Source organism: Gallus gallus, chromosome 21 (genome assembly GCF_016699485.2).
Source record: "Gallus gallus isolate bGalGal1 chromosome 21, bGalGal1.mat.broiler.GRCg7b, whole genome shotgun sequence".
Taxonomy (NCBI): domain Eukaryota; kingdom Metazoa; phylum Chordata; class Aves; order Galliformes; family Phasianidae; genus Gallus; species Gallus gallus.
Window position 1 is genome coordinate 6638056 of NC_052552.1, and position 17310 is coordinate 6655365.

General features: G+C 48.2%; 1 protein-coding gene across 33 annotated transcripts in view; it reads left to right on the forward strand.

Moving 5' to 3' along the window:
• The window catches only part of EIF4G3 (eukaryotic translation initiation factor 4 gamma 3), a 97174-nt gene that overhangs the window by 32781 nt on the left and 47083 nt on the right, over window positions 1-17310 (forward strand). For 14 of the 33 annotated variants that reach the window (XR_005841484.2, XM_015297265.4, XM_015297269.4 and 11 more), the window contains 3 exons: window positions 5129-5224; window positions 6524-6637; window positions 9739-9771. The exons of 1 other annotated variant lie outside the window; for it this stretch is intronic. Coding sequence is in view for 29 of the 32 variants with exons in the window: in XM_015297265.4 (XP_015152751.2) it covers window positions 5129-5224; window positions 6524-6637; window positions 9739-9771 (243 nt within the window). In the remaining 3 variants the exon portion in view is untranslated. Of the gene's footprint in view, window positions 1-5128; window positions 5225-6080; window positions 6156-6523; window positions 6638-9738; window positions 9772-17310 lie in introns of all 33 variants that reach the window. 18 more of the 33 variants (XM_015297272.4, XM_015297275.4, XM_040651445.2 and 15 more) reach the window with 5 other exon arrangements.

Sequence of the window (17310 nt, forward strand, 5' to 3'; positions counted from 1 at the left end):
AAGGTTTTTCTCACCCAAGGTCAGGCTGGGGTTCAGTGACAGAGAAGGAGACAGCGGCAGGCTCCTGAGTCACGGTCATGTGTTGGAACTGCAAGACCATTTCACCTCCTGCTACGTAACTTCAGTAAATATAGACCCATCCAAACTCCTTCCGCAAGTCAAGAGATGGCTCAGGGCAGTGACAGAGCTGAACCACGTCTCCCCGGGCTGCTGAAGGAAGAGAGCTCAGGAGCAGCACCTTTCTGCCTGGAGATGGGAGAGTTTTGTTCCAACAAGAAAAATCATTGCTGGCTGCAGGAGGCAGAGGGCTGCGTGACTCAGCTCTTTCTGAACCTGATGTGTGTACTTTGCCTGTTTATTCCCAGTACAGTCAGTACTGAGGGCGTCATGTTACGCAGCAGGCACAGTGTTTACTAACCAGCTCGGGAGCTGATCTAAGAATAACTTTTTTCATTTGTTTTGTTGGTAGCGACAATTTCTTGTTTTATTTTTACTTTTTGCTTCGCACAGTCGGCAGCCTGAAGCTGGAGCTCTGCACAAAAAACATGGGAAGGGTTTTCCCCAGCAAGCTGCTGGAATACATAAACACAAATATTATCGCCTTTCCCTGCATGGATTGTGACGTTTCAAACACAGAGCCATGAGGATGAAAGCTTCAGGAAAGCAAATTGCTGTGCCTTGGAAGTGGAGCAGCTCTGCAGCCATCCGTTCTGTTCCAGCTCAGGATGCTGCATCTGCTGAACTTCGCAGGTCTCATTGCCAGTATTTAGATGCTTCTCAACCAGGGCAAAACTTGTTTCCCAGCCTTCCCTTCTGTGGTAATTTATTTAGGGACTTTTTAGAGCATCTCTTCTGTTGTTCACCTCATGCTCAGCGTTTCAGCCATGGTGCTTAAAAGCCACGTGTTTCCAGCATGACAGAATATGATTATAATTACCTTGTGTACCTATTTAAGTGCTTGGCACAGGAAAAGTCCTTTTGACAGATGAATACGTGCAATACTTTTAATCAGCCTACTTGTCTGCAAAGCGATGGGTTGCTGTGATTTATTCTGATGCTTGTTTTGGTAATATTTTAGGCTGCCATGTACTGCAGATACCTACAAAGCGCTTCTTTTTTTTTTCTCTTTTCCCATTATGCTGTTTTACACAAATTCCAGCTACAGCACACCTCCATCTGGCTTGAAGCATGCCAGACAGAAGCATGTGTTGTTGTGTAAGAGCTGTGAAACGTGTTTGTTTAGATGATGTTTGTTAATTCAGGTCCCTCTGTAGGGCCTTCCCCACCCCCAGGCAGATGGGCATCACCTCCCATCTGGGTGTCATCTGCAAACTTACCGAGGGTGCACTCAGTGCTCTCATCCAGCTCATCAATGAAGATGTCAAATAGAATGTGCCCTAGCACTGACCCCTGGGGAACATCTCTGTGACCAGCCTCCAGCTGGATGTAACTGCATCTACCACCACTCCGTGTACCTGGCCATCCAGCCAGTTCTTTACCCAGCAAAGAGTGCACCTGTCCCAGCCGTGGGCTGCAGCTTCCCCAGGAGAATGCTATGGGAGACAGAGCCAGGGGCTCTGCTGAACTCTAGATAGACAACAGCCTTTCCCTGTGACTCCTGGATGGTCACCTGGTTGTGGAGGAGATGAGGTTGGTCAGGCAGGACCTGCCTTTCATGAACATGTGTTGACTGGGCCTGATCCCCACAGCTGCCATGTGAGCTCACTGGGGACCATCTGCTCTATGACCTCCTGCAATTCACGTCACACTGATGGCCCAGTAGCTCCCCAGATCCTCCTTCCAGCCCTTCTTGTAGGTGAAGATTACATTAGCAGTCTCCAGTCCTGTGGGATCTACCCTGCTGACCAAAACTGCTGATAAATGATGGAAAGCAGCTTAGTTGTCACCTCTGCTCATGTCCTCAGCTGCCCAGGTAGATCCCATCAGCCCTGCGGACTTGTGGCAGACCAGGTGGAGCTGCAGGTCTCTGTTTCCTCCTGAATTTGGGGGCTTATTCTGCTCCCCATCCCTTTAGGTTGGGGTGCTGAGGGCCTTGAAGATAACTGGTCTGATTATTAAGGACAGAAGTAAAGGCTTTGAGAACCTCAGCATTTTCCTTGTCTTCAGTGATAGTGTTCCCCACTGCATCCAGTAAAGGATGGAGATTCTCTTTGGCACTCCTCTTGCTGTTAATTTATTTGTAAAAACATTTGTATTATCTTTAATAATAGTGACTAGATTAAGTTCTTGCTGGGCTTTCACCTTTCCAGTTTTCTCTCTGCATATCCCAGCAGTGTCTTTGTACTCTTCTTAAGCTGACTGCCCATCCTTCCAAAGGTAGTCAACTCTTCTTCCCAGAGTCTCAGCCGAAGCTCATAGAATGCTTCCTCTGCCTGCTTATCTGGTCATCTGGTCTGTCACAGGCTCCCACTGGGATGTCTGCCTTGCTGGCCTTCCCCCCACCCTTACCCACAGGGATGTGACATTCCCAGCCCAGAGCTCTGCAACATTCAAAACAGTCCCTCGCATATGGGGATACCCCACTGCCCTCCTTCCTTGCCTATCCCTCCAGCGGAGCCCATGGCCCTCTGCTGCAGCTCTCTGGTTGTGAGTGTTCCCCTTGCATTTTGGTGATGGCAACTAAGTCAGATTTTGCCTGCTGCACAGTGGCTTTGAGCTCCTCCTGTTTGCTGCCCGTGCTGTGGGTATAGATGCGCTTCAGCTATCGGCCGTCGTAGCTGGGATCTGTGCTGGCTGCCCAAAGCATTACCTTGTTTTGATGACAGCTTAATAGCAGGAGGAGCCTATCAGTGGCTGCTGTTTGAGCTTTCATATGGTTATTTTTTATAACTTAATGCTATAGTGACTCTGATAGGGTTTAAATGCTTAAACAAATTGGATACTGTGCTGCAGCATCTTGCGTTTGCCTTTCAGCCTTGCAAGTGTCAGAAATGACATCTGTTATCAGTGAGGTGGCTGTATTTGAATGTGGCACTGTGTTTCAGAATGCCTGCTTTGTAGTCTGTGCTGTTAAATGTTGAGTTGCTAGACTTAGCGTCAGCTGCACTCCCTTTTCTTAGGGATCAGTGTTTGGAGGTGAGTTGGGATGGCGGCAGTAGCGTGAAAATTGTATCTAACCTGGGCTTTTTTCTGTGGAGTGCAATTTAAGCCTGAAGAAAGCATGTTTTCCTGGGCCGGAAGAAGGGGAGGAATACCTGATGTTTCCCCCTTTTCTCTGGGAGAAGGAGCGGTTGGAGCAGTCGGGGGTAAGGCCTCTTCTCTTGAGATATAGGGCAGGCATGGGAGTCTCCATCGTGTAGGATGTGAGAGGAACAGCCAGATGGACATGGAGCTGTTGGTCCTCCCAGGGGAGAAGAAGCCTTAATGTCACGATGGGCAGAAAGTCAGGAGTGAGGTAACATGGATGCAGGACTTCATTTAGATGGTGGACAGAAAGACACCATTTTCTCTGCATCTCGTTAGGACTCGATGGTTTGATTGACTGAAAGCCCTCACTGCAACGCCGTTACTGCTGTGAGATATGTGAGATAGTGTTTATTATACAGCATGACATGAACAGCTCAAGCAGTATCACACTTGTCAAATAAAAGGGGAAAATATTTGATGCTGCATCTGACGTCTCAAAAACTAGAAGGCAAATGACTTGTTAACATCAATTAGAGGCTTTGCCAGCGGTAAGAAGGGAAGGAAACACTGGTTTGAGAGGATTGGGCTAAGTGGGCTCCCCAGGAGGAGGGCAGCAGCAAGCCTGCGAGAGGTTGCTGCTTCCAGAGCAGGAGCTGATGAAAGCATTTCATGGCTCTTGGCCCAGTCTTTTTTGTTGCATTGGTATGAGCTGTTGCAGAGTAACATTTTTCAGCTAAATATTCTACCCATTATTCTACGTTCACAGCAAAGATCTGATGATATACTTGGAGACAGGGATTTTTATTATCTCCCTGACCCAAAAAGCAATGTGAAAATCAGGTGGAAAATAACAGCGTGTCCTGCTGAGTTAGTTTGTGCAGTGGGAACACTGTCCTTCAACGCCCGTGTGTTTGTACTTGAGTTTTGCTCAGTGATGATCAGTTTGGCTAAGTGGGGCAGCGTGGGGCCAGGCAGCGTGATGCACCTTGAGTCTGGGGGGCGAGAAATACGTGTGTTCTGCAATCATCCATCAGTAGAACTCCTGTTACACCTTGTAAGGGCTGGCTGATCCTCCCTTGAAGGCCAGGGCATGCCTGCTTACCCTTGGTATGATTTGCTATCCCGGGCACAGAAGGTTTGCAGACTTCAGCACTGCATTTCAGGGCTTTGTGCTGTTTGCCTGAAACTGAGTTTCAGGCTTTATGCTGGATCACCAAGCGTGCTGCAAATCATGTGTTGATAGCTGTGGAACTACTGTTGCACAAGTTTCTTTTTTCTTTCTTTATGACGTTATTATTTAAAGAAAAGGTAAGTTATAATTGTAGTTGTTATTTTTTAAAGGGAGAGTAGACCAAGAAAACATTCTCAGAAAGGAGGAATGTCGTGTTAGAATGGTGATTGGTATAGCTCTGAAGCTGTGGTTTGTTGTTACTTTGGGCAAATAACATGGGGGGAGAGCATCTGGTAGTACAAATTGTTATAGCCTATTGAAATCAGTGGAACTGTGAAAATTTACACAGCCAATGGTCTGTCTTACAGCTGTAACAATTTCAAGAGGTTTCATTGTGTTGCAAACGCTTTATAGCAGCAGTGGCTTGTAGTAAATACATTTGAACTTACTTCTTGTGGATTGTGGAGGATTTGGCAGCAATGCCTACAGCCCCAGCTCTCCTTGGAAACAAGTTCTGAGCAGCCTTCTGGGAGCTGCATGGCCAGAGGGACCAGACCACAGAGTTGTGGTGACAGAGGTGCATCGATGTGCGCTTGTCACTGTGTTTTCTGTTGTGGCGCTTCTGGACTTTAAACTGGTTGGATCCTCGACAGAGAAGGCTTTCACCATCGTAATCACCCAATCTGTTTGTGTGCTGTCTTTATCTTGATGGTAATCAACAGTCTGTCTTGATGATGCGTTCAGTTCCCACCTTCTGGCACGAATCCTTGGGTACACTCACGTTGTGTTTACTTTCTTGTTCCCTGGCAGGCTCCTTACCCCTCAGGACAGAATGCAGCTCCAACCACGCTGGTGTACCCTCAAGCCCCACAAACAATGAACACTCAGCCTCAGACCCGCTCGCCGGTAAGGCAGCCCACCTTTGCTTTATCTCCTCCTCCTTCTTCCTTCTCTGCGTGGTTCTCTGTGTGTATGTGTGTCTGCAGCACTTGGCCACTTCTCTGGAAAGTCAGTTTTACTGAACTGGAAGCACATTCCAAATGGCAAATCTTGACTGAATATGCAGGCATTGTCCTCATAGGATAATTTTCCTTATCAGAAAAGAAGTGATGGAGGGATTCTTATCTACATTCAAATAACATGATTTATTTTTAGCATAGTTGCTTTCAGGTTCACTTCATTTTAGGATTAGATTCATTACCAGAGTCTTTCTCTTTGCTTCATTTTTTTTTTCTTTTTCTTTAAGGAAGTATTTGCTAAAGTGATAGAACAAAGATCAGTAAATGAAAGCGCTTCTCTGCAGCCACACTCAGTCCCAGTGGCCTGTGGGCTTTACTCAGTGCCACTGGATCAGTTCTACCTATTTACTTCTTAGCACTAGGTAGGTGCTCACGGATGGAAGGTAGAGCTTCTGTGTCCCCCCGTCTTGCTGTGGCAAGCCCCCTTCCATCTGCCTTCAGGTTTGGTTGTCCTCTGTAATCTTTTTGTACTGCTCTGCTATGACAGGCCTTTGGTTCCCTGAGCTCTTGTTGGCAAATCTCAGCTTGTAGTGCAGTCCCAAATGGTGCTAGGAGACCTTCCTGTGGCATCGCACACTTAGCCCTGTGCTGCAGGCCTGCTAGTGTGCTGCCCTGGTGCCAAAAGCCTCGGGTAGCCAAGGGAGCAGCAGTCCCTGCGTCTCTTGTGAACCTGCATATGCGTCACAACACTTCAGGTTACCTGTAAAACCACTGCACCATTCCCAGCACTCTTCTCTTTTTAGAGTAAGATGAATGCTGCTGAAGCGTGGCAACTGAAAGCCTCCGAGACAGAAGCCTTCTGTTTGCCCACTTAACAGGTACAGTACAGGGCTAGCTTCCCCCTGTGCGGCTGCACCGATGTGCGTGCCCCACTTCTGGGGGGTTCTGCCCCCAGGGGCTGCAGGAGGGTTAGTTCTGAGAGCCGTTGACCTCTGTGCCATGGGTGAGCCAATTAATGCCAGATTTGATGATGTGGTGATGTGATGGGCACCCCACCAGATCCCACTGTTTCCTGGTCCCCTGTTCTGATCAGTAACGTGGGATACTGATGGTAGAGCTCTTTGCTCAGTAAGTATATTCAACGTCTTTGTCTTTAATTGTTGAAAAGCGAAAATAAATTGATATGGTTAGAACTGGAGCAAAACCTGACTGAAGAGCTGCATCTCTAAACCAGTTTTTTTGACAGCCCGGCAGAACAGTGCCAATACATTGCACAGACAACTGGAAGAGGAGGAAGGTTTTGGAACAGAGTCCGGTTTACAGGTCCCTGGCTGGAAGAGGCTGGATAAAATACTGCATTGTAAGCAATATAACAAACTGTACTCCTTCTTGCAGGCGATTGTGCCGATGGCACTGTTTTATTTCTTTATTTCTTTGTTTTTTTACTACATCTTTTTGTTGGCTGATCTACAGAAATGCACTGATTTGCTTCTTTGCTAAAAGCATGAGCTCCCGTGCAGTTCCTGCCAGGTTAAGTGGCGACAGAACATCCAAAGTTGAACTGCAGTTTGGAGGGTCTGACCTGGTAGGACGGAGACCAGAGTGACTTTGGATTTTCTGCTCAGCAGATAATGTTTTCAGGAGATTTGGCCAAAAACGTGTCAAATTGTAGAGGCTTGGCCATTACTGAGGAGGTACCGAGGAAGAATTGGCCTGCAGTTGTCAGCCATTTCTCTGTGGTCGTGAACCATTTTGTTTTTTAACTCTCCTGTATGCAGTTTTTGCCATCTGCTCTGCTAGTGACCATTTCCACCCCCATTACTAAAAGCCACACACATAACATTCCATTCCACCTCCCCACCCCAAAACAAATGCAAGACTGGCCACTCCTGAGCTACTCCTGCATTTTGTTCTGGCCTTGGTTTACTTTATTATTATTATTACTATTTTTCATTTATTTTTAACCTTCTTTTTTGGTGGTGAGGGGAGGGTGCAGGGGGCAGAGGAAGGGTGGCAGGATGGCTCTTCCACCCACACGTGGCCCCGTCGTCCCACTGCGGTGATGCTGCCGGGGTGGCTGGAGCTCCCTCCATGCAGTCTCTGCATCCCAGGGCCATTGGCAATTGCACGGCTCAGGCTTTTCTGTTCCTCCCAGGACAGCTGCCTTTGCAATCCCAACTGGCTTCACGTGTTGTCCCCATTAGCTTCCTAGTGCCGCCACTGTGGGATAGCGGGAATGTCAAGGTGCAGCTCCAGCAGGGGGAAGGACAATGAAATCCGAGTTGTCTGACACTGGCGCAGATGACCCGTTAGGTGATGGCAGCTCCGGCTGCCTGTTGTACCTCTGCCAAAGCCCATGCTGGCATTTGTACCATCCAGCAGTGGCTCTTTCCAGATAGATGCTCCCTGTGCCGGACCACCAGCAGCAGATAGTGGCCGTGCCCAGGTGTGCGCACTGCTGCTGCCAGGTTTCCTCACCAAGCTGTCCTTTCATCCTACAGCCCTTGGACGAGCAAAGCATCCGTTTCAATCCAAGCCAGCAGTGACTACAGTTTGTTCTGTTGCTTACAGCTGCTAATAGGAGTGAATCCTGTCAACCTGAACTGTTTTTTTTTAAAAAAAAAAAAAAAAAGAAAAAAGATTAAATCAGTAGCCAGTGGTGACCAGTGCAAATAGATCAGCGTATTTTTCACTAACTTTGAGGTTTTGTTTTTATTTATCTAATTTTTTTTTTCTTATTACATGTTGCTGTTCACGCTGGCATAGTCTCTAGCTTCCTAAGGTGTAAGCATCAGTTCTTGTTGAGAACGAATCTTTATTGCAGAACAGTGATAAGAGAGGCTTTTTGGTCCTCAGATTAAGCAGCACGAGGTTTTTGTACCCATTATGCTCTTTTTAGTGCTTCTAAAACATGTCTGATGTATTTATTTTTCACTGGCGCATAGCAGGGTGTGCAGCACTACCAGAAAGGTCCCTCTCAGCCTTTCCAGGGTCAGCGGTATTCCTTCTCAAACACCCAACATTTTTTTTGAGGAGTTCTTCCTGAGGAACTGGGACCCAAAGTGCATCCATCTCCACTAGGTTCCCACAGGCCGACGTTTCCCACAGCAGTCGCTGGTCAGCAGGTCTTTGGTCTGAAGAGCTGAGAATCTTTTCTGTTTTTCCTTATCTGGAAAGCCAAGGGAGATTGTTCAGGAGTGCCTGCTGGGGGTGGGGATGTCACTGGGTGAATCAGTGCAGGTGATTCGGTGTGAGCTCTCACAGTAGTCACTGTGTGTGCATTTCTTCATTTCTGAAGGTTTTTGACTTTCCACCCAGATGTTGCAGTGAAGTGAAGGTAGAGGGAGTGTATGAACACTGGTATTAGAGCCTGCTTCTTGGAGACATGGAAAATGAGTGATTAAAATGTTTATTAGGCAGAAAATCAGCTGGACCAGTGAATATTTAAACTTGCCTCTCATATGTGATGCTACTGAGATAGCAGGGATGTAGGGCTGGAAGTCATTCCCACTCCACTTATTCTGAGGAAAAAATCTCTTGTTGCAAGAGTCAGTAATTAGCAGCCAGTCTTGATCTCTTTCCTCGTTAGTCCTTTTCTACTACGGGATCCATGGTAGCCCTTGGGGTCCCATCAGGGGGATGTGGGGCACCGCTGCACAGTGCCGGGCAGAGAAGCAACACAGTGGGACCTGGTCTTATTGCTCACTTTAAATGTTGGAGCTGTCACCCATAGGTGTACCTGTTCTCATCTGAGAATTCTGCTGATTCCGCTGAGAATTAAGAGCTGAAGTACCTAACTTGGCTTCTGAAAGAGGATACCTTGTCATCTTTATTTATATTTTCCATTTCTTGCATTCATTTTTATTTCTATTTTAACAACCTGTTACTTATTGGAAAATGCTTTAATGTTGACCAAGCATGTTAAATTCTGAATGCTTTCCTTCCTGTGTAACCCAGGCGGGTGGGAAGCAATGTGCCCCACGCTCGGGGGTGGGGGCCCTCCTGTTCCCAGTGCCAGCAGTGCCTGTGGGGACAGCATGGCTTAACCCGCGTCCTTCAGACAGGTGACAACCCCTCCCCATATGGACTGGGGAGCGGCTCCGAGGCCAGCTGCTTTCACCATTTACCTCCACTGTAAACAGCTGAAAACCTTCACCACTGCTTCTTTGAGTTTTTCCCCGGGCAGGGCAACGAATGCCTGCACTGCCCCAGAGCACCTCTAAATGACCGGCAGCTTTGGCTGTTTGTCTGCCAGCTCCACAGCAGCGCACACTCCCTGCAGCGGTGTTCACCCCTTCTATCTCAGTACCTGTCTGTCACTGTCCTGCAGCAGAGCTTTGACTGTTTGTGGTTTTTCTTGTGGGTTTATTTTTGCATAGAGTGTGACATTTTGGTTTCGTTGTGGTGTTTCTGACTCTTTGTGCCTTTCCTTTTGTGTTTGTTTCTCCCGCCTTTCCCCAGTTTGCAGCGGGGCCTCGACCTGCCCATCACCAGGTACAGTACCCTGCCCCTTCATTATCATCCTAAACTAATCTGCTGGGGGAGGGGGTGGTCAGAGGCTGTCACCCACTAACCCGGGGCGGAGGCCGGCTTTGGAGCCCCGTTCCTAGCTGCTAGCACCCACATAACCCCGCTAACAAGCTGCCTGCAATGTGGAGTAACACGTAGCTCCCGTTTGGTGTCACTGCACTCATTAACCACCCCACTTACACCATTTCCATAGGAATGGAGGACGCATAGAGGTTGCCAGGTATGTGTGAGATTTGCTTGCCTTTTCAAGTTGCTAGGAGCTCACGTTTCTCAAAGCCCAGTGGATTATGTTACCTGAACTGAAGACTTCAACACAAGCTGGGCATTCACATCCTTCTGAAAATCCTACTTTTTAAACTCAGAAATTCAAGTTCATTCATTCCTTGTGTATATTCTTGGTTATCTGTTATCATTACATTGCTCAGTGTTTTCTTTCCCTCAGTATATGAAATCCAGATATTAGGAATCTTTGTAGTATTCCTGCTGTATGACTTGGGTATCGTTAGGAATCACTTGGCTAAGAAGAACAAAAATAAGGAATAGTTCCAAAAATCAAGGGGAGCACTTGTTGGTAGGGAGGACAAAATAGCAGAGGGATCTGGACAGGCACACAGCTCTGTTCTGACCTGTCCAAAGTTGTCTTTTCCGTCAGCTCCAACATGGTCTGTGCCGAAGCTCTTTGTCAGTGTCTCTGGGGACTGGTTTTGTTCCCCATTGTAGCTTTAGCGGGGACAGAGGTGGCCTGAGCTACCTGGGTGTGTGGGACAGCAGAGGAGGGGCACAGCGGTATGGGAAGGCTCTTCTAGCTTGGTTGTTTCCATGTCATTCTTCCTTCTCCTTCCTTGAAAAGAACCCATCTGTTTGCACCACGTTAATGGAAAAAAAATAATTCGGTTAACTCTAGCAATGTTGGGACGGGCTTACGTCACAGAAGGTGTGTTCCAGGAGAGCTGTAGGTGTCACATCAGTCCTGCTGGTCCGAGGGGCTTGGTGCTACAGCAGTGCATGCCTTTGGGGCAGCAGGTAAGTGGGACACACTGATGAGCTTTGTGTTGTGTGCCTCAGCGAGCAGCAGGCAGGCATGCATCCTTCCAGAGCAGGACACAAAAAAAAAGGCTTAAAGAGTAGAACGGGGCGTTTGCTGGACTTATTTACTTGCAGGCAAACATCATGTGAGAGAGGGAAATGATTTTTTGCATGGCAAGGGATTGCGTTGAAATGCAGCAGTGGAGGATTACCGTGCAACGTGCAGAATGACAGAGTATCTTGTTTAGGTATTGTTGTTCTTGATCTTAACTTCAGCTCTGTGTTGATATTATGTGGTATTGATAATGCATGGTGGGAGACTTCTGTCACCCTAATGTTGGCTGGAAAAGCAACAGTGCTACACACGCAGAATCCAGGAGGTTCCTGCATCACATTGAAAATGACTTTCTGATGCGGGTGGTGGGGGACTCAGTGAGGAGAGAGTACTGCTGGACCTGGCTCTGGCAGAGTGGGACTGGCAGGGGATATGAAGGTTGGGGGCAGCCTTGGATTCACATGACCATGAGATGGTGAAGTTCAGGATCTTGCGTGGAAGAAACAAGGCAATAAGTAGGATTACAACTCTGGATTTCAGGAGAGCCAACTCCGACCTCTTCAGGGTTTGCTTGGAGGTATCCCATGGGTTAAAATGTTGGAAGGTAAGGGGGTCAAGAAGGTTGGTTGACATTCAGGCACCGTTTTAACGAAGCTCAAGATCTGTGCATCCCTGTAAGAAATCACGCAAAGGTGGCAGAAGACCCATGTAGAAGTGCAATTTGCTCATGGAAAAACTTGAGCAGAAGAAGAAAGTTTATGAAGTGCGGAAGAAGGGTCTGGCCACTTTGGAGGAATATAAGAATATTGTCAGGGCATGCAGGGATGCAGTGAGGAAGGTTAAGGCCCACTTGGAATTAAATCTGGCGCAGGAGGTTAAGGACAAGAAGAGGGGCTTTAAGTGTGTCAGTAGCAAAAGGAAGACCAGGGATGGTTTGGGCCTGCAGTAGAGAATGAAGAGGGAAGAGAAGGGGAAGAAAAGGGAAAGGAATTATAGAATCATAGAATCACAAGGTTGGAAACGACCTGCAAGATCACCTAGTCCAACCGCCTTCCCATTACCCTTGCTACCACAAGCCACTAAACCATATCTCGTAGCTCCTCATCCAGACGCCTCTTGAACGCCGCCAGGGACAGTGACTCCACCACCTCCCTGGGCACCCATTCCAGTGCCTGACCACCCTCTGAGAGAAAAAGTTTCTTCTAATGTCTAACCTAAACCTCCTCTGGCACAACTTGTGGCCATTTCCTCGGATCCTGTTATTTGCCTGGGAGAAGAGGCCAAACCCATCCTCATCACAGCCTCCCTTCAGGAAGTTGTAGAGTGCAATGAGGTCTCCCCTGAGCCTCCTCTTCTCCAGACTGAACAATCCCAGCTCCCTCAGCCGCTCCTCACAAGGCCTGTGCTCCAGACCGCTCGCCAGTTTTGTTGCCCTTCTCTGGACACGTTCCAGGGCCTCGATGTCTTTCTTGTAGTGAGGGGCCCAAACCTGAACACAGTACTCTAGGTGCGGTGTGGTGGGTGCCCTGGTACCAAGGGACACTGAGAAAGTAGAATTACTGAACATCTTCCTTGCTTTGGTCTTTTCTGTGGAAACTGGCACTCAGGAATCGCAGACCCTGGAGATAAGGGAGAGTCTGTGGGGAAGTCTTCCTTCCTTTGGTTGAGGAGGATCTGGTCAGAGGTCATCAAGGCAAACTTGATGCATGCGTATCCATGGGCCCTGACTGGCTGCAATCATGAGTGTTGAGGGAGCTGGCAGAATGATTGCTGAACTGCTCTCTGTTGTCTCTGAAAGGTTGTGGGGAGTGGGAGGTGTGCCTGAAGACTGGTAGAAATCCAGTGTTCAGAAAAGGCAAGAAAGAGGAGCTGGACAACTCTGGGTGTCATCCTCACCTCCATTCCTGGGGAGGTGATGGAGCGGCTTATTGTGGGTGTCATCTCCAAGCAAGTGGAAGAGAAGAAATATCAAGAGTAGTCAACGTGAGTTCAGCAAGGAGAAATCATGCTTGACCGTGATGTCATGACTGGCTGAGTAGACAAGAGGAGAGCAGTGAATGCTAATTTGATTTCAGAAAGTTTGCCTTATAGGAAAGCTTGGGAAGTGTGGGATAGACAAGTGGACAGTGAGGTGGATTGAGAATTGGCTGACTGGCAGAGCTCAGAGGGCTGTGATCAGTGGCATGGAGTCTAGCTGGGTGCATGTAGCTGGTGATGTTCTCTGGCGGTCAGTATAGGATCTGGTCATGTTCAGCATTTTCATCAGTGACCTGGATGGAAGGGATATATGCACCCTCGGCAAGTTTGCTATGATACGAAGCTGGGAGGAGGGGCTGACACACTGAAGGCTGTGCTGCCTTTCAACAGGTTCTGGACAGACTGGAGAGTTGTGCAGAGAGAACCCTGATGAGGTTCAGCAAGGGCAAGTGTCCCAAAGTCCCACACCTGGGGAGGAACAACTGCAAGCATCAGTGCAGACTGGGGACTGTGCTGCTGGAGAGGAGCTCAGAAGAGAAGGACCTGGGTGTCTTAGTGGCCAACAGGGTGACCATGAACCAGCAGTTTGCCCTGGTGGCCAGAAAGGCCAATGGGACCCCAGGGTGCATCGCACAGAGCGTGGCCAGCAGGGCGAGGGAGGTTCTCCTCCCTTCTGCTCTGCCCTGGGGAGGCCACATCCGGAGCACTGGGCCCAGTGCTGGGCTGCCCAGTTCAAGGCAGGCAGGGAACTGCTGGGGAGAGCCTGGGGAGGGATGTGGAGAGATTGGGGCCTGGAGCATCTCCTGTATGAGGAAAGGCTGAGAGCCCTGGGGCTGTTCAGTGTGGGGAGGAGAAGGCTGAGAGGGGATCTGAGCAACACTTAGAAATGTCTGCAGGGCATGAGGCAAGTGGATGGGCAGGGCTCTTTTTGGTGGTGCCCAGCGACAGGATGAGGGGCAACGGGCACAAACTGGAACCCAGAAGTTCCACATGAGTGTCATAAAAAATATTTTTATTTTGGAGGTGGCAGAGCCCTGGAATAGGCTGCCCAGAGAGGTGGTGTAGTCTCTTCCTCTGGTGATATTCACAACTCACCTGGAAGCTTTCCTGGGCATCCTGCTCCAGGGGATTAGCAGGGGGTTGAACTGGGGGATCTCCAGAGGTCCCTCCCAACCCCTACGATTCTGTGATATTTGTCAATCAATAGTTATTTCGTAGGTTGATACTAATACAAACTGTGACCTGTTATTAAGTCTTGTAATGATTACCACGTTGGTGGAAACAGAACCTGGAAGAGGAGGCTCTGTGTTGAGGCAGGTCAGCCCTTCAGGAGATGCTTGCAGTGCCAGCTGGGCTCGCTGACGGCACTGCAGCACCCTGCCGTCGTAACTGGGGCTAAGGTTTTCTTTGGGCTCAGCTGTGACCCTGCCACCATTTAGCATTTGTAATTTCCCAAGTGTTTTCCTGACATGGGCACCCCGTAACTTTTAATCCCAACCTCAGCCGTTGCCCACCATGCAGACTGGGAGGGTGGAGAAAGGGATTTTTGCTATCGACCTGTGCAGAGGAGTGACAGCTGTTCGGGTGAACTCATTGCAGAACCAACATGAGGCTCTACAATGTAAATGTAAATTATTTTTGCATGAACTGGAAAAATGTAGCATGCTGAAATAGAGAAACATTATGGAATATGAGCAGCAGACTTTGAGGCTGATTTTGTACCCTAAAAACTCCTAAGTGCATCTCCCACAGTGGTGCTGCTGTGTGTTATGGCGATGTAACATGTTCTTGTAGGAAGGCAGCAACACAACGAGGTTTGTAACGATCTGCGTGATGCCATTAATATGCCTGTTATCGATCCAGCCTCTTTTGCAGTCAAGGGATGGATTACTCTTTAATGTCATTTCTTGTAATTATTAAATCTTCTGAGTCCTCAAATTAGCACAATTCAAGCACCTGAGGATGGTGGGGGCCGCTGTGTCAGCAGTCTCTTCTTGGTCAGGAATGCTCCAATGGTCCCAAGCTGGCCAGTGCTATAGGAGGTGTCATCAAAATCTATGTGACAGAAAATATTAAGATGAGATTTAAGATGCTGTGCTGAGTGAATAGCAGCTGAAGTCCAATGGAAACAACCGCAGTGTTTCTGCTTGAAAGTTAAATGTGCGTAACTAATCCTTGCTGCTGGTAGTGCAGCTATGGAGGCACAGCTGGGAGGCCTGGCGTTCGAGCAGGGAGCAGATGGGTGCCATCGAGTATTTTGCAGCGGTATTGTTACATCTGCTGTCCACTTGTGGCTTCCTGCACAGCCCAGGTGTGCTGCCTCGGGACTGGGTTTGGAAATCCCATGTCCCACTGTGTGCACGGAGTGTCCCTGTTTGTGTTCTTCCCGTTGGTGTGAGGCTGTTGGGTGACCTTGTATGTGCAGAATAAAGGCAGAATAACCTTTAATTTGGGAAACAACTTCAGGAGCACACGGGATATTTTAGAATGGATGCTTCAAAGAGGCCAGTATAATTAAAAACAAAAATCAGTGTAAGTATAAACTCAAAGGTTGTATGGTTTATAATTGTATTTGAGATGAGTTTTACTGGCTGTGGCAGGCTGGTTTAGTTTGAGTTTGCAGTTGTGAGTGTGGCTTATACAGCAGAAGGCATCATCAATTGCGTGCTGTGTTACAAAGCCTCGCAGTTCTCAGAGGTTGGAGATTTGCTCCCAGAGTTCATTTTTTCTCCGGAGATCACCGGGGATGAACCTTTTGGTGGCTTATGGCCAGCAGGTTGAGCTTTGCTTTTACTGCCTTTCTCTGCAGTTCTGTGCGGGGCTCCATGGACCCGCTGAAGCTTCCAGCCTCACTGCAGTGGAGCTGTCTGAGCAGTGCCCAGCACATGCCGTGCGCTCTGCTGTCCTCAGGAGCTGCACTGCTCAGTGGAGCTTTCGGAGCGTTTCCCTGGGAGTGCGGATTGAGAAATCTGGAGTCAGTAGAAAATCAATTAAGACGCAGCAGAGGTTTATCAGGAGGTTGGCGCTTGCTTTGGTCATTGATTTGCCGCTTGCAAACCCGGTGTCTCTTACAGCAGCCCTTCAGCAGGCAGTGCCTGGGACCACGGGGTCATGCGTGGGAGGAAAATTAAAGCAGAAGATGCTTAATAAGAGAATATTGGGATGTCTATAAGGACTGATTAGGTAAGTGGCAGAGTAGTGCTGAGAAGGTAGGCAGGAGGTTTGTGGTGGATTTCCTTCATTGGTCACCCTGGCACAAAGAACAGGTAATGTCTGCAGCAAACCTAATGAGTACAAGGCTGGGAGGTGCAGGCAGCATAGGAAGCCTGTGTGAGAAAGGCTGGTGCAGTGGAAGCAAGGTGCAATTCAGCATCGCAGAAAGCAAACCCTCGCACTTCAGTGCCAAGGGAAATACCAAGTGTCAGCTGGGACCACCTGTGTGATGCCATCGTTACATGAGCAAGAGCAGTTATTTCCAGTTGGAACAGGGAGTTATTACTGCTGTGTTAGGAAATAGTGGCAAAACCCTGTGTGGGGTATGTGTGTGATTATCCTTTTTTTATTTTCCAGAAAGATTTCCTTGGGCAGGTACAAGGAGGGCTGCTGAGATGATGAGAGCTTGTTGAGCAAGCAGACTGGAAGAGTTCAGCTAACAGAGGTGGACAGATGAGGGGTGAGACTGGGACTTGAGGACCACAGCTCAGTCCTTCTCTGCTTGTTCGTTGACTGGAGAGTGTTTTGCACTAACTTGACCATCACTGAGATATAGCAGGGCTTTTTGAAGGCAGTGGTCCAGGAAGGGTTCTGTCAGAAGCACCAGGGCACCTTCGTTCTGGCCCTGTGTGGGTACTGTGTGCTCTGGGCCAAGTTCTACACTTTCTGGAAGAAAGAGGGGCGGGATGTCTGTATTTAACCTCCTGGCATTCTCCTGTAGGGTACCGTTAGCATTACTTGAAAATAGTATCTGTGTGGGCGCTTCTTTGACCTTTCAAGACAAATCTTTTAGCAAACCAAATCAGTAGTAAAATATTTCTGTGAATGACTTTGAATATTGCTGGTTTAGCTTCGAAGGGACATAAGAGAGGAGAAAGGATCAAGAAGTCTGACAGTACAGTGTTTGGGCAGTAAAACCCATAAACAAACCTGTTGCAGAGTGCTCTGAAATCTGATTTTCTTGTGTATTTTAGTTGGACTTACTGGAATAACTCAAAGTAATTCAGACTTTGCTGAAGACCTCTGTCGTTGGCCCTTCCATGTCCTCTGGTTTTCTTGTTTGGAATAACGGATCTCCTTTTCTTGCTGTGTCCTTCCTAGAACTAATGAGAACCCTATTTTTTTTTTCCTTCCTCTCTGGATCTGAGCTTCCTCTGTGATGGTGTGGGCAATGTTGTGGAGAGGTTGTTGGTTTGGTTGGTTTTCTTACTTAACCCCAAATTTCCTTGCTG